This window comes from Melospiza melodia, chromosome 2 (genome assembly GCF_035770615.1).
Source record: "Melospiza melodia melodia isolate bMelMel2 chromosome 2, bMelMel2.pri, whole genome shotgun sequence".
Lineage (NCBI taxonomy): Eukaryota > Metazoa > Chordata > Aves > Passeriformes > Passerellidae > Melospiza > Melospiza melodia.
Window position 1 is genome coordinate 18,753,019 of NC_086195.1, and position 12,227 is coordinate 18,765,245.

At 41.7% G+C, this 12,227-nt stretch overlaps 1 protein-coding gene across 2 annotated transcripts in view; it reads left to right on the forward strand.

Moving 5' to 3' along the window:
- The first annotated feature begins 2,350 nt into the window (after window positions 1-2,350).
- The window catches only part of GEMIN8 (gem nuclear organelle associated protein 8), a 35,351-nt gene continuing 25,474 nt past the window's right edge, over window positions 2,351-12,227 (forward strand). The window contains exons 1-4 of one of the 2 annotated variants that reach the window (XM_063183227.1): window positions 2,351-2,446; window positions 3,206-3,255; window positions 6,853-6,892; window positions 9,693-10,158. In XM_063183227.1, coding sequence (XP_063039297.1) covers window positions 6,890-6,892; window positions 9,693-10,158 — 469 coding nt within the window. In that variant the 5' untranslated portion in view covers window positions 2,351-2,446; window positions 3,206-3,255; window positions 6,853-6,889. Of the gene's footprint in view, window positions 2,447-2,568; window positions 2,641-3,205; window positions 3,256-6,852; window positions 6,893-9,692; window positions 10,159-12,227 lie in introns of those variants that run through there. The other variant, XM_063183220.1, reaches the window with a different exon arrangement.

A 12,227-nucleotide genomic window follows, 5' to 3' on the forward strand; every position in this document is an offset into this window, starting at 1 on the left:
ACCCAAAAAAGTAGTATTTCAAACTGAAATATTAAAAAACTACAAAACATTACAACGCTGATTGCATTTTCAAAATCAACATAGCACCAACATTACTAGACATTACTCTAAGTCTTTGCCTGAGACTGATAAGTTTAACAAAACCAACACATATGCCATATCTTTCTGCACATTGCCCTGATGCCTTTCTCCCATACAAAGTACAGAAGTTCAGCAATAAAGCATGCCTTGATTTTAATATATGTGTAACATAATCACTGTAATCAATATAATTTACTCCAACTAAAGATCTGCAAAGTCCATCACCACTTTTTCTGAGAGTGGCCCATGTCAGTGTCCTCAGGAATGAACAGGGCAAGCATAGAACAGCTCTTTCTTAGTGCACCAGGACTTCTTAAGTCAGAAGTGTGTCCTGATGACTGACTAATAGATTCTCTACTTATGATTTGTCTGATTCCTTTTTTCACCTACTGACTCTCCAAGATAACCTCGGTATGCTGCTGTCCACATCCTTCTGCCGTCAGTGTAAAAGCAGATACCAATGTGTGAGCACAAAGCAACCCAGATCTGCCTCTAGGAATACACAGATCAGAGCAAGAAAAGCTGGAAGAGCCTCTGAGTGCACTGGGTGCCCATCAGACAAAACAGGCTGGTAATTGTATAAAGCACTTCTTTCTTGGAGAAAGGCTCTCTCTGAGTTTTTTGGCCATACACAGGGAAATCACAAAATACTTGGGATGCAGGGGCTGAATGGGACCACAATTAAAATCCACTGCAGTATCTAGACTTCTCAGTTCTGCACAGGTGCCTGACTTCCATAGCAAACTATACAGTGACACAGTAGCTGGAAGAAAAAAAATACAGATGATGGAGAAGCCACTAGAATTTCAGAAGCAGTGACTTAGTGCTCTGAATATGCTGAAAATATATTTACATCCTACCATTTTTACTACTTTTAAAGAAGATCTTATGAAGTACTAAATGTGATACCCTTACCAGGCAGATTAGTAACAATTATTTTTAAAACTAACTTTAGTAGATATATGGGAAATAAATGTAGAAATCTGCTATATGAGTGAGACTCAATATGAAATTTCATTTCACAATGGGCATTTTTAATTAAAGCAGGTAACAAAGAGAAGTTGTCTCAATATGATTGCTGAAATTTTCAGCAGGCAAGCAGTTAGAGCAGTAAGCACACCAGGAGAGCTGAAAAACGGGAATAATCTTGTGCTGAAAGTATTAATTTAAAGCATGGAAATTACAGAAGAGAAGTAGCCTTAGTGGAGAGAAGCCCTAGGGGAGCCCTTCTTGCTGGGATCAGGAGCATGAGCCATACTTGGGTGTTACAGCCCATCCATGAGGTGCCCAGAGAAAGGCACAGACAATGGGGTGGCACAGTATGCTGAGGATCCTGGGCTGTTCAGAATGGTACAGCTCAGTGGTTTATTGACCATGAAGAAACACACTAACATTATGGCACCAGGTAATAGCTGGCAAATTTAATACAGAGAGTGTAAAATGCTCCACAGGGGAAAATGCAGTCCCTGCTCTGCCAGCTGTGACAGGTCCCTAAGGGACTGCTCATTCACAGTCCCATGAAAATACTGGCTCAATGCTGAACAGAAAATTAGATATTAACTATGGAAAATATAATAACCAGAGGATAAAGTATGGCAGGGCCACAGCATCACCACTATAGCGCACACATATTTTGAGTAACATGTCAGCTTGGTGAGCACTGTGTGTGTGCTCTGGAACTGGAGATGGTGACCAGGGGTCAGGTGGGACAGCAGGAACTCAGAACTTGCTAGAGAAGGGAAATGAAGCTGGTGAAGGGTCTGGAGCACAAGGCGTGTGAGGAGCAGCTGGGGGAGCTGGGGGTGTTTAGCCTGTTTTCTCCTGTTTAGCCTGGAGAAAAGGAGGCTCAGGGGCGACCTTATCACTCACTACAAGTCCCTGAAAGGAGGCTATGGTGAGGTCTCTTCTTGGTCTCTCTTCGGGGATTGCAAGTGACAGGATGAGAAGAAATAATGTTAAGCTGTGCCAGCAGAGATTTAGATTGGACATTAAGACAAAGTTTTTCACAAAAAGGGGATTAGACATTGGAATAAACTGCCCAGGGAGGTGGCTAAGGAAAGACTGGACGTGGCACTCAGTGCCATGGTTTAGTTTTTCGGTCATAGGTTGAACTGGATGATGTCGCAGATGTTTCCCAAACCAACTGATCGTGTAATTCTGTGGGCCGGCAGCTCCAGGGGCGGCTGTGGGGAGCGGGGCCCCGGCCGCGCCTCCCCACAGCACCACGAGATGGCGCCGCGGGCCCGGGGAGCGCCGGCGGAAGCGGCGGGGGAAGCCGCGCTGGGCCCCGCCGGAACGGAGCGAGGGAGCGCTGGAGGAGACCGTGCCCGGCTCTCCGTGCCCGCCGGAGCCCCGCGCTGCCCGGGTGGGTTGCGGGGACGGCGGTGCCCCCGCGCAGGCTGCGGCCTCCCGCCCGGGAAGGGGACCGGGCTGAGGGCCGTGGCAGCCGGGGCGAAACGGCGGCGGAAGCGGGAAAACGAAGGGCTCAGGAAGGCGATGTGGGAGCCCGGGCGCCTGGAGGGGCCAAGGCCGGGGATTGTGGCCCAGGCGGTGGTTGTGGTACCGTACGGGCGCGGGGCTTTGGCGTTTGTGTGCAGTTTATCGGCCCGGGGCCTGAGGCGGCGATGAGCGAGCTCGGGCAGAGCGGCGCTCCGTGCGCTGGGGCAGCCGGGGCACAGGGCCCGTGCTCCTGGCAGCCCTTGGTGTAATTGTGTGCCCTGCTAGCACGGGCTGCTCACCCTGCTCCAGCCTTTCAGTCACTTGCCAGAGTCGGGGCACGAGGTCTGTGAGACCAGGAAATTACTTACTTCAAAAGCTGCACTGGAGAAGTGCCATCCTGTTCCTTGTTTATGACTTAATTGACCAGATATAGATATAAAACTTAAGCTAACTGGGCTACTGATAATTGTACAGCTTTCACAATTTATTTCTTCCCTCTGATTTTTGGCCAAAATAGCTTTTGGGTTTATGTCCTGAAGCTCAGAGAATAAAGACCCTCTTTTGGGGACCCATAGTGGATTACACTGCCTCAACTTCTGATAGGGCCAAAAGATCTGTAATACATATGCTAAAGTTTGAGGACATTATTTTGCTTTATGCTAATTTGTTTCCCTTCCATTCACAGGAGTTGCTGCTGTTGTTTTAAGGACATTGATGTGAACATCATAGTGATAGGTGGGTGTTCATAGCATTCCTGTTGGGATGAGAAGGGGATGAGAAGGGGCTGTAACTGTATCCTAAGTTCTGGACAAGTCTTGTATTTACAGCCATTGGCAAACCAGAACGCAGGGTAAAGTGTTGGGAATTTTTACCCCTTCTCTGGAAGAGAAATAACTTTTGCTGCCAGCTGTCCCAGCAATCACAGGCTTGTGTTTCTTCGTGACTGTAACTAGGGCACTTTGGTATTAAAGTTAACGTCACAGCAATGCGCAGCGTTAATCTGAAGCACAGAATGTCAGACCACTTTTCAGACATTTCCCTCTTCTGGTGGTAATTCTGCATCAGAAATATAAAATGAAATAATGTTCATGGGAGGATGCACGCTATTGATGTTGTTATGTTCACATATTTTTAGCTAGTATGTACTAAAGTGAGTTCAAAATACACAGCACAAAATTATGTTTGATCCCTTAAACTGTGAAGTTTACTGCCAGGGGATTTATTGGAAACACCTGTTACTCATGGGGGTTTTGCCTTTAAATGCCAAAACCAGTTTTGGGATAAAAAAATAAAAGTTTCTGAACTACCACTTGCTGAAATCAGGAGAAATGTACCTGGAAAAGTAATTCCTTTATGTTAGCGTCACATTTTACTGAGTATCTCCTACTAACCATTGCCAGAAACAATCCTGAGTTAGGGCAGCTCTGGCCTGACTGAAGACAGTTTTCACAGCAGGGACAAAAGCAGCAGTGGGCAGAGGGGCTGGTCAGCTCTCTGTTGTTAGGGTCATTTCCAATTCAAATGTAGTTGGCTTTTTCATGAAAGTTTTGTAAAAATGTGTTTTGTTGAAACCTGCTGAATTTATTGAAATTCCACCTTCCTTTTATAACATACTATGCTTTTACCATAGTATCATGCAGTAGGTTAGTTAATCTTGTGTCGATGGATATTGTGAATAGTGGAACCCTCACTGGTCTGCACTGGGCTTGGGAGTTGTCCCTGTTTCCTTTATGTGGCCACAGTGTATCCCACACACCACTAGTCCCACAGTGGTCCCAGAGTGGGATTTACTTACCAAGTTATAAACCCCAGTGCATTGAATTTGAGTTTAAGGTATTACAGACATTGTCTCCATTTCTGTTGACTCCAAGGGAGTTAAATGCTGTCATTGCTTTGATGGGATTTATTTATTTTTTCTAATGCTCACCTGCCTCAAGCTGGTAAGGGGGACAGATATGGTTTGATGAAAGGGAGTACATCCCTGGTTCATTATCAGTGGAGGAATGTTTTAAAACTGAGACAAGAAACTGGAAAAAATGTCCATCATTAATGATCAGTATAAGCAAACAAATCTCTTTCCCATTTTAAATTGTACGTTTGGTCATGAGTTTCATATATTCAGTGGCTACATATTTCATTTTTTGAAGTATAAATTATAGAAGTAGAACTATTACATTTATTTTTCTGCTGCTTGTCATGTTTCAAATTTGATGTAGTTTGTTTTGGAAGAGTAATTCAACTGAAAACAAAACAAACTCACTTTTAAATTTCGTTTCCTTGCTTGCAGCATTTTTGTGTTCTGCTTTATATTTGTAGTCTAATGTTTCATAAATAATTTATGAAAATAATTAATGTTTCTATGTTTGGCAAAACAGGTTTTTCATATTTGGTAAACTAATATAGTTGTTGGATTGGTTTTGCCAGGGTTTTTCCTCTCCTTCCCTTTCAGAAACATAGGTACATGTTTTGTGTTAATAATAAAGTATCAGACTTTACCAATTACTGCTTTAAAAATTATTCACATTGAGATCAATCCTGATTTCTGTTTATTCTGAAACTGTTTCAAAGACATTTTTGTCATGTAGGAATTAGAGTGAACATGAAAATTAAACAAACCTACTTTTCTGTAGTAGAAAATGAAAGAATTGGATATCATGAGCTTAGGTTTTTAAGTATGAGAAAAAGACTTTATGGCAACCTTGACAGTATCCAGATGTATCTGGGAAAGATATATATGGGGAAGAGACAAAAAGTATATGTGTACATCATGAGAGTGGAGATGAAAGTTCTGAAGAAGGCAGTGGTTGTAAATGAGACATTTGAAATGCACAAAGAGGGATGGCACAGCAATCTTCTATCTGTGCATGGGTTTTGGGTGCTAGGTCACTGCAGTGTTTTGCAGTGATCTCAGAGCTGGGTTTCCTTCTTCCTCCAAGCAGGCAGGAGAGAATCCAGCCTGCTTTAGTTGCCTTATGCCTGAATCTGCAGCCTTTGCTGGCATGAGTGTTTCCATCAACTGCAATGGGACTGCTCCTGTGTGTAGAGCTTCTTGCAGACATGGGGTTGTGGTGTTACCAGGGCTTTGAGCTTAGTGTGGCCTTTGGACACATCCAAAAGGACCATCATTTGCTGTTGTAGTTGCTGCATGATTTGCATTTTGTTTGGCCATTCCATTCTCCTTTCATGCAGTATGGCTTGTCTTAAGTGACAAAAAGTTGCTCTTTAATGAGTATTGTTAAATATGAGGCAGAACACAACTGTACTGTGTTCATCTGCATTTTGGAAAACCCTGGCTTTATCCTGCTATGAATCTACAGCGGTTTTAAGTGCTGTCTTGGCTATATTCCAGTGTTTCTGGGAATAGCATTTGACCATATCTTAAGAGTAGCAATAGGTAGTTTAGTGTACTCTTATTTCTGTTACCTTTCACTGGCAGTTAAATAAAGTTCAGGCTGAGGGTGAGAATGTCAGGAGAAATATGTGAATGAAGCAGCTAACCTATTAGTGTAATAAAATAATTGTCAGATAAGAGGAGACTAAGAATATTTCTCAGTGATACGTACTGGTAAACCACCCTGGATATTGGTTTTTATTGGTTGATGATTATACATCCTGCCTGGTGGTTATAGAGCTCTTGTTCTCCCTTTCTACCCTCACAACCATTTTTTTCTTTTATTTTTTTTTTCCTGTCTGGTTGCCCCTCTTCCTTATGCCTTTTCCTCACATTTAAAAATTGTGGTTGCAACTTGAAGTGACCTGTGTTTTCTTCATGGCAGGCAGGATCAGATGCTGGAGGGAGGGAAAAAAAAAAGGGAGGCAAAGAGAAAGAAAAGACAGTATGTGGTTTAAAGTCCACCACAGGTTAAACAGAAACCTCACTGCATAAGTGGAATCAGGATGGGTTTAATCATTTTATGGCAATTGCTTTTTTTTATGCAAGTTCCTGTGCAGACACAGCTAAAAAGTGAAAACAATTTGTTTCCTTTAAGTTGATGATTTTTGTTAGGCATTAATTTGGAGAATAAAGGTTTGAGGAAGCAGGAAAAAAGAGAAGAGCAAGGGGAGAAATGTTCAGTTCCAGCATTTCAGGCTGCATTTTGTAGAAGGCTCTATTTTAACTTTCTCACTGTAGGGGAGAATTTTAAGGAATGGGATTTTTATTGCTGCTAATCAAGATCTATCAGTAAGAGACTTCAACTTGCCCCAACAGGGATGGGATACTTAACAGCTATAGGTCATAGTGCTCAAATATAACAAAAATCTATTCAGTGCCTGTGACCACCTTAATACATATATTTTTATGAATTAAAAAGCTACTCTTTTCTTTTCTAGTTCACCTTGATCATCACCAGAACAAACTCCACAAGAGATGGTAAGAGGTCTTCACAGGTTTCTATGGAATAGCTTAGTCACATTTTATATATAACATGCATATAAACACTCTCATTGAACTGTGAGTGCAGACATGTAAAAATTAGATGTAAAAGTCGCTAAATTGCTTTGAAAATAGAATTCAGATTACAACAATGAGTGATTTGTCTACTCCTGGGAAGACTCCAGAGAAATAACAGGAGAATAACAGAGGACTCTGATCATTTGCCTTGGATTTATAGCTTTTGTTTCCTTGAGGAAATCTCTTATTTCCATTTATTCCACAGCTGAAAAAGCACAGACACAGAATTAAGTGAGACTAAAAGTGTTCCTTTCCATTTCCACCCAAATGTAAAACATTTCTGTAATTTCTTTTTTAACAGATGTATTTTTAAAATTCAAATGTAAGGAGGTTTTCAAGGGTCGCTTTCAACAAAACAACCCTCACAAAAAGTAGTTGGACAAGCACCAGCATCACAGTTCCATCTGTATGAACTGGCTTTTTGTCTTCCTTTCCCCTAAATTAACAACCAGAGCTAGTCAGCCAGACAAATCAACCAGCTTGATTCCAGAGCTTTCAGTAAAGTCATCAAGTTCCTTTTTAGAAACATTTTATAAGAACTGGAGATAATTTTTGAGCTTTAAAAGAATATATTGTCTTTTTTGCAGATATATAGAATGTAGGAGATACCTGCTTTTGTCAAGCATCATGGTCTTTCAAAACTGGATTTTAAAGTATTTTAATATTTAAGGAAAAAAATAAGCAAAATGTTTTAAAAGTAACTTGTTAATGTATCAGGTTTGATAATAGGACATTCTCATCTGTCTGCTGAAGGATGAGGAGTCAGTATGACATTCTTAAGCAAAGGGAAACAGTAAATAAAGCATTGTTCATCCTAGCTGTTAGGTAGTTGGATGATTAAGGATGAAGAAATTCCATATGGAAGGCAGATGCTTTCCTTCTACCCACTCATCCTGGGAATGCTGCATTTTGGGAGCTCCAAGTGCATGGTCTTGGAGCAGTGCAGTGTTAGACCAAGAGGAGAATAGCAGTGAAGTTTCGTCTCCATGAATTCTTTCTTTTCAGGAAAGATAAGTTGACTGCGCTTTTAAATCACATAGCTGAGGTACACAGCCCTTCACAAATAGGGTGCAGTTTTTGATCAGGAATACCTTAAGGAATGCAAATTTGTGGAGGTTTTCTTCATGTACTCTGTTAGCTGAAGATATTTTGTTTCTGAGAGCACTTAGGAATGACCTAAAAAAGATATAGCATTGATCTCTTATGGAGTAATAGGCTAAATTTTCCAGAAAAAAAGGCAGCATGAGAGTTGCAAATTTTATTCCAAACTCACTAGTATTTGCTTTATTGTCTTAGAACCAGAAAGTGAAAACAAGTGTAAGTAAACTAAGTGAACCTCTCTGGATAGTGTTAAATGGAAAGTATTTTTTTAGGTTTGAGTTTTCTGGTTTTGCCTTGGGATTTCTTTTCACCACAGAATCATTTTTTAAAGGGACCAAATGATGCCAGGGTAGATCAAGAAAACAGACTTAAAGGTTTTTGTCCTGTATGTCCTTAAAAGGACAAACAAAAGGAGAAAAAACCACCTTAATAAAGGACTGTAAATGTCACATTCGTCTCTGAAAACATCAGCTAGTTTTGCCATAGTTTTGAGTATTTGCCAGAACATGGCTTAATTAAAATTTTCCTATTTAAAGTAGAGGCATTCTGTTTTACTCCAGATAAAGTATTTTCTATGGAAGTTAAGACATGAGGGAAAGGGAGAAAATATTTGTTTTTTAGTTTACTTGATCTAGGCTCTAGTGTAGTTTATAGCTTTGTTTTTTTAAGATCCTCTATTCTGCTTTTTGAGGGCAAGATGAGGTGGGAGATGAAGTGGCTTGTATGAAGGGAGCTTAAGGCTATAGGGACTGTGGGGCTTTGTAGTTGCTGGTGAAATCTGAACAGCATGAAACTTCTTCAAGAAAAACTAAGATTAGCTGGAAGACAGGAGAAGGTGTGTTATACTATGTTTCTTTGTATAGAACTGTTTTTCTCTGTACTTTTTCAGTGGCACTTTATTGCCTCTTTTCATGTTTTGGTTGGTGATGGATACAAAAGGGAGATTTACTGGCAGCTTGCATTTGGCTAAATACAGTCTCGTTTTTGATTGTGGCCACGGTGGAAATACGAACTTGTCTGAATTGCTGTTTGACCTTTTCTGAGAAACTTTGGCAGGAAGATGGAGGAAATACATTACTGGAGGAAATATGTTACTGTCAAAATGAATGCATTTGTTTAATGCAGAGGAATCTTAATCTCTTGTGTTTTCTGTCTGTGGAGTTGGAAATTAATAGGATGTAATATCTACACCTTGGAATTACTCAATTCTTAAAACTCATGTGAGTGTCTAAGGAATTGTGGACTATATCCACATGGCATACTTCCTAAAAAAGACTGTTTCTTACTGTAGTAGCATGAGCACTTGGAAAATACCTTCTGGACACTACAACTTCTCTGTTTCCAGTTCTTCAGTGATAGTTGATGCCAAAGGAGTCTCTTGTAGGAGTAATGAGGTGTGGTGCAAGTGCACTGTGCTCACACACGTTGTTTTTCAAATCTCTGTGTTCTATCATAGCTAAAGGATGACTAAAGATTAAAAGGCAGCATTGTGCTTGCATTTAGTTGCTCCCCTCATTTCTCTCTCTCTTATACCTTCTTTTTGGGGGGAAGCATGATTGCTGTGGTGTGTGTTTGATTGTCTGTGTTCTTTCCCTCTCCCTGTGTGCTCTGGCTGCAGGAGGACACGGAGCCGTGGTACTCTCACAAGGTGTACGCCAGGTACTGGAGACACTATGACTCAGCCATGCACTGGATGCACAGGCACCAGAAAGCCTACAGGAGAGCCATGGAGTCCTTGTACTGCCTGCCATGGCATCCCTGGCATCCTGCTGCAGCCTCTCCAGGCAGCCACTACTCAGATTGGCACGGGAATGATCTCCCACATATCCAACACTATTCTTCCAGCTACAGACCAGATGTCAGAGCTCCGTGTCATGGGGGAGCTCAGCAGTACGCAGGTGCCTACCAGGAGAGGGAGGATGCCGATGAGGACTCCGAAATGGAAGAGGATGCTGAAATGGACTCTGAAATGGAGGAAGACTCTGAGTCTGAAGGAGAGATAGAATATGACTTGAGTAACATGGAGATCACAGAGGAGCTTCGTCAGTTTTTTGCAGAGACAGAGAGGCACCGAGAAGAGCTGCGTAAGTCCATGCTTGTTCTGTGTTTATTGGAATTATTACCAATATAAACGGATGGGACATGCCTAGGCTTGTCTGGCCCTTGCTGCTTGACCAAGGCGGCAGCTGTGGTGGTTTCACCCCAGAGACACCTTTTGCTGGCTGGATGCTGTAGCTGGGTGCTTGGGACAAGTCCAGGCATGCAGGAGCTCAGGTTTACCTCTGGTGGAGAAGCTTTAAGGTGAGGTGAAGGAAAGGAGTCGGGTTCTGCTGGAGGGTTTCGATCCAGAGCTTTATTCCTGGCCCACAGGCCTCTGAATCCCATAACAGCTCTAACAGAACGCCCCCGAACCACGTGGTTGTTGTTCCTTTTAACCCCGGGGAGAGGGAAGGGGTAGGGATCCCACCAACCAGGTATGGGAGGAAGTCTCAGAGGACAAATGACGCCTGGATGGTCCAATGGCCCCCAGGGCTGAAAGGCATCTTTTGAACTCTGTCAATCACTCTGGAATGCCAGGACTGACAGACAGCACTCAGCAGGGGCAAGGGAGGGGGAGGGAGAGGTGTTCGGCAGACCTGGGGCACTAACCGGGATAACGCAGACAAGCTGTGGCATCTCACTGCAATATGTGTTTTGTGGTGTTTGGTGGCCATAACATTGAGTGCTGGGTGGCTTCAACATTTACAGGTTGTGTAAGAATTCACAGAAACAGGCACTGCAAGTGAGGAAGTCAGCTGACTGAAATAGGCAGAACTGATGGGTACACTTAAGTACCATTCATTAGAAGTAAGTGTCAGAAAATGTTTGGAAGTTTTTGGTGAGAGAGAAAAAAAATTATGACTGCGAAGAGGAAAATAATATTTTTGTCCAGAAGACAGTAATTTATCTTTAGTGCTGAGGAAAAAAGCTCCAGAATGTTTATGTGAATCTAGTTAATGTGCTGTATGTCTGAGGGGGGAACCCACAGGAAGTGCTTGAATACATCACTGAACCCTAGAGTAACCCTCAATGTATTTTATAACATGGAGCAGCCATTTTGTTTGTTATTTTTTGGCTAACCTGGCAGTAAAATTTCATTACCCTTTTCTCCTCCCCCTGCATCCTCTTCATTCTGTACTATACCACAAGTTTCTCTTTGTTGAGCATCTTGATCTGGACCCAAGTCCTTTGGTAGGGAATGTAAGTCTTAAGATTTTTCTCAGGTCTTGATCCTCAGAGGTATTGGTCATCTTTGTTTCTGTGAAATCCTTAAAAGAATAAAGGATTATTCTGTACTTTATTGATACTTTACTCATATGCAGATGTTGCAGAAAAAATTATCTCTTTTAAGAAAGCAGAATAATAAAAATAACTTTTCTCACATGACTCCAGTAGAAAATGTGCAATGAATGTTTATTAGAGCTTTTTCTGCTTCTCTGAAAGAGAAAACATTCTAAAATGTATAATAAAGGCAATGATTGAAAGGGAAATAAAAAGTATTTTAAGTTCTTTGATCAGCAGGTATCAGAGGGTGAGCTGATAACTCAGCTTAACTTTACACTTCTCGTCAATGTGATGCACAGTTGATCTAGTTAGCAAAGTGAGTTAAGGAATTCTGTGGTAGTGCCTGATATGAATCCCTCTCTCATTGTGCTTTTGCAGAATCAGCATGGTGTTCTCTGTTGAAATGTTCCTTTGATGAGATACATGGTGCTTTAAGACACTGGGCTACTTCTGGGAATGCAGAACATTTTCTTTGGATTTTTTTTTTACCAGTATGATTAGTGGTATTTAAAGGTATGTGAGTGATTGAAGGTGTTATCCTGGAAATTGGGAAATCAGGGCTTAGAGATGTTCTCCTGTATGACCTTGGTGTAGCTATTTAGTCTCTTCCTGACCCCTCACTGGCTGTGCTTGCTAAAAATATGATTTGTTCTTTATGATGAGCAGGTGAATTGGGAAGAAGTTTGTGACTCAGAATACAGATTTTACTTTTGTTCCTTTCACCACAGCAGTACTCAGAGCCTTTTGGAATGATTTGGTCTCTGCTCTGTGCTGTGTAGTAACCTAGTTCTGGATGAGTGCAGCTCCATGTGCTTCAGTGGCACTGCTG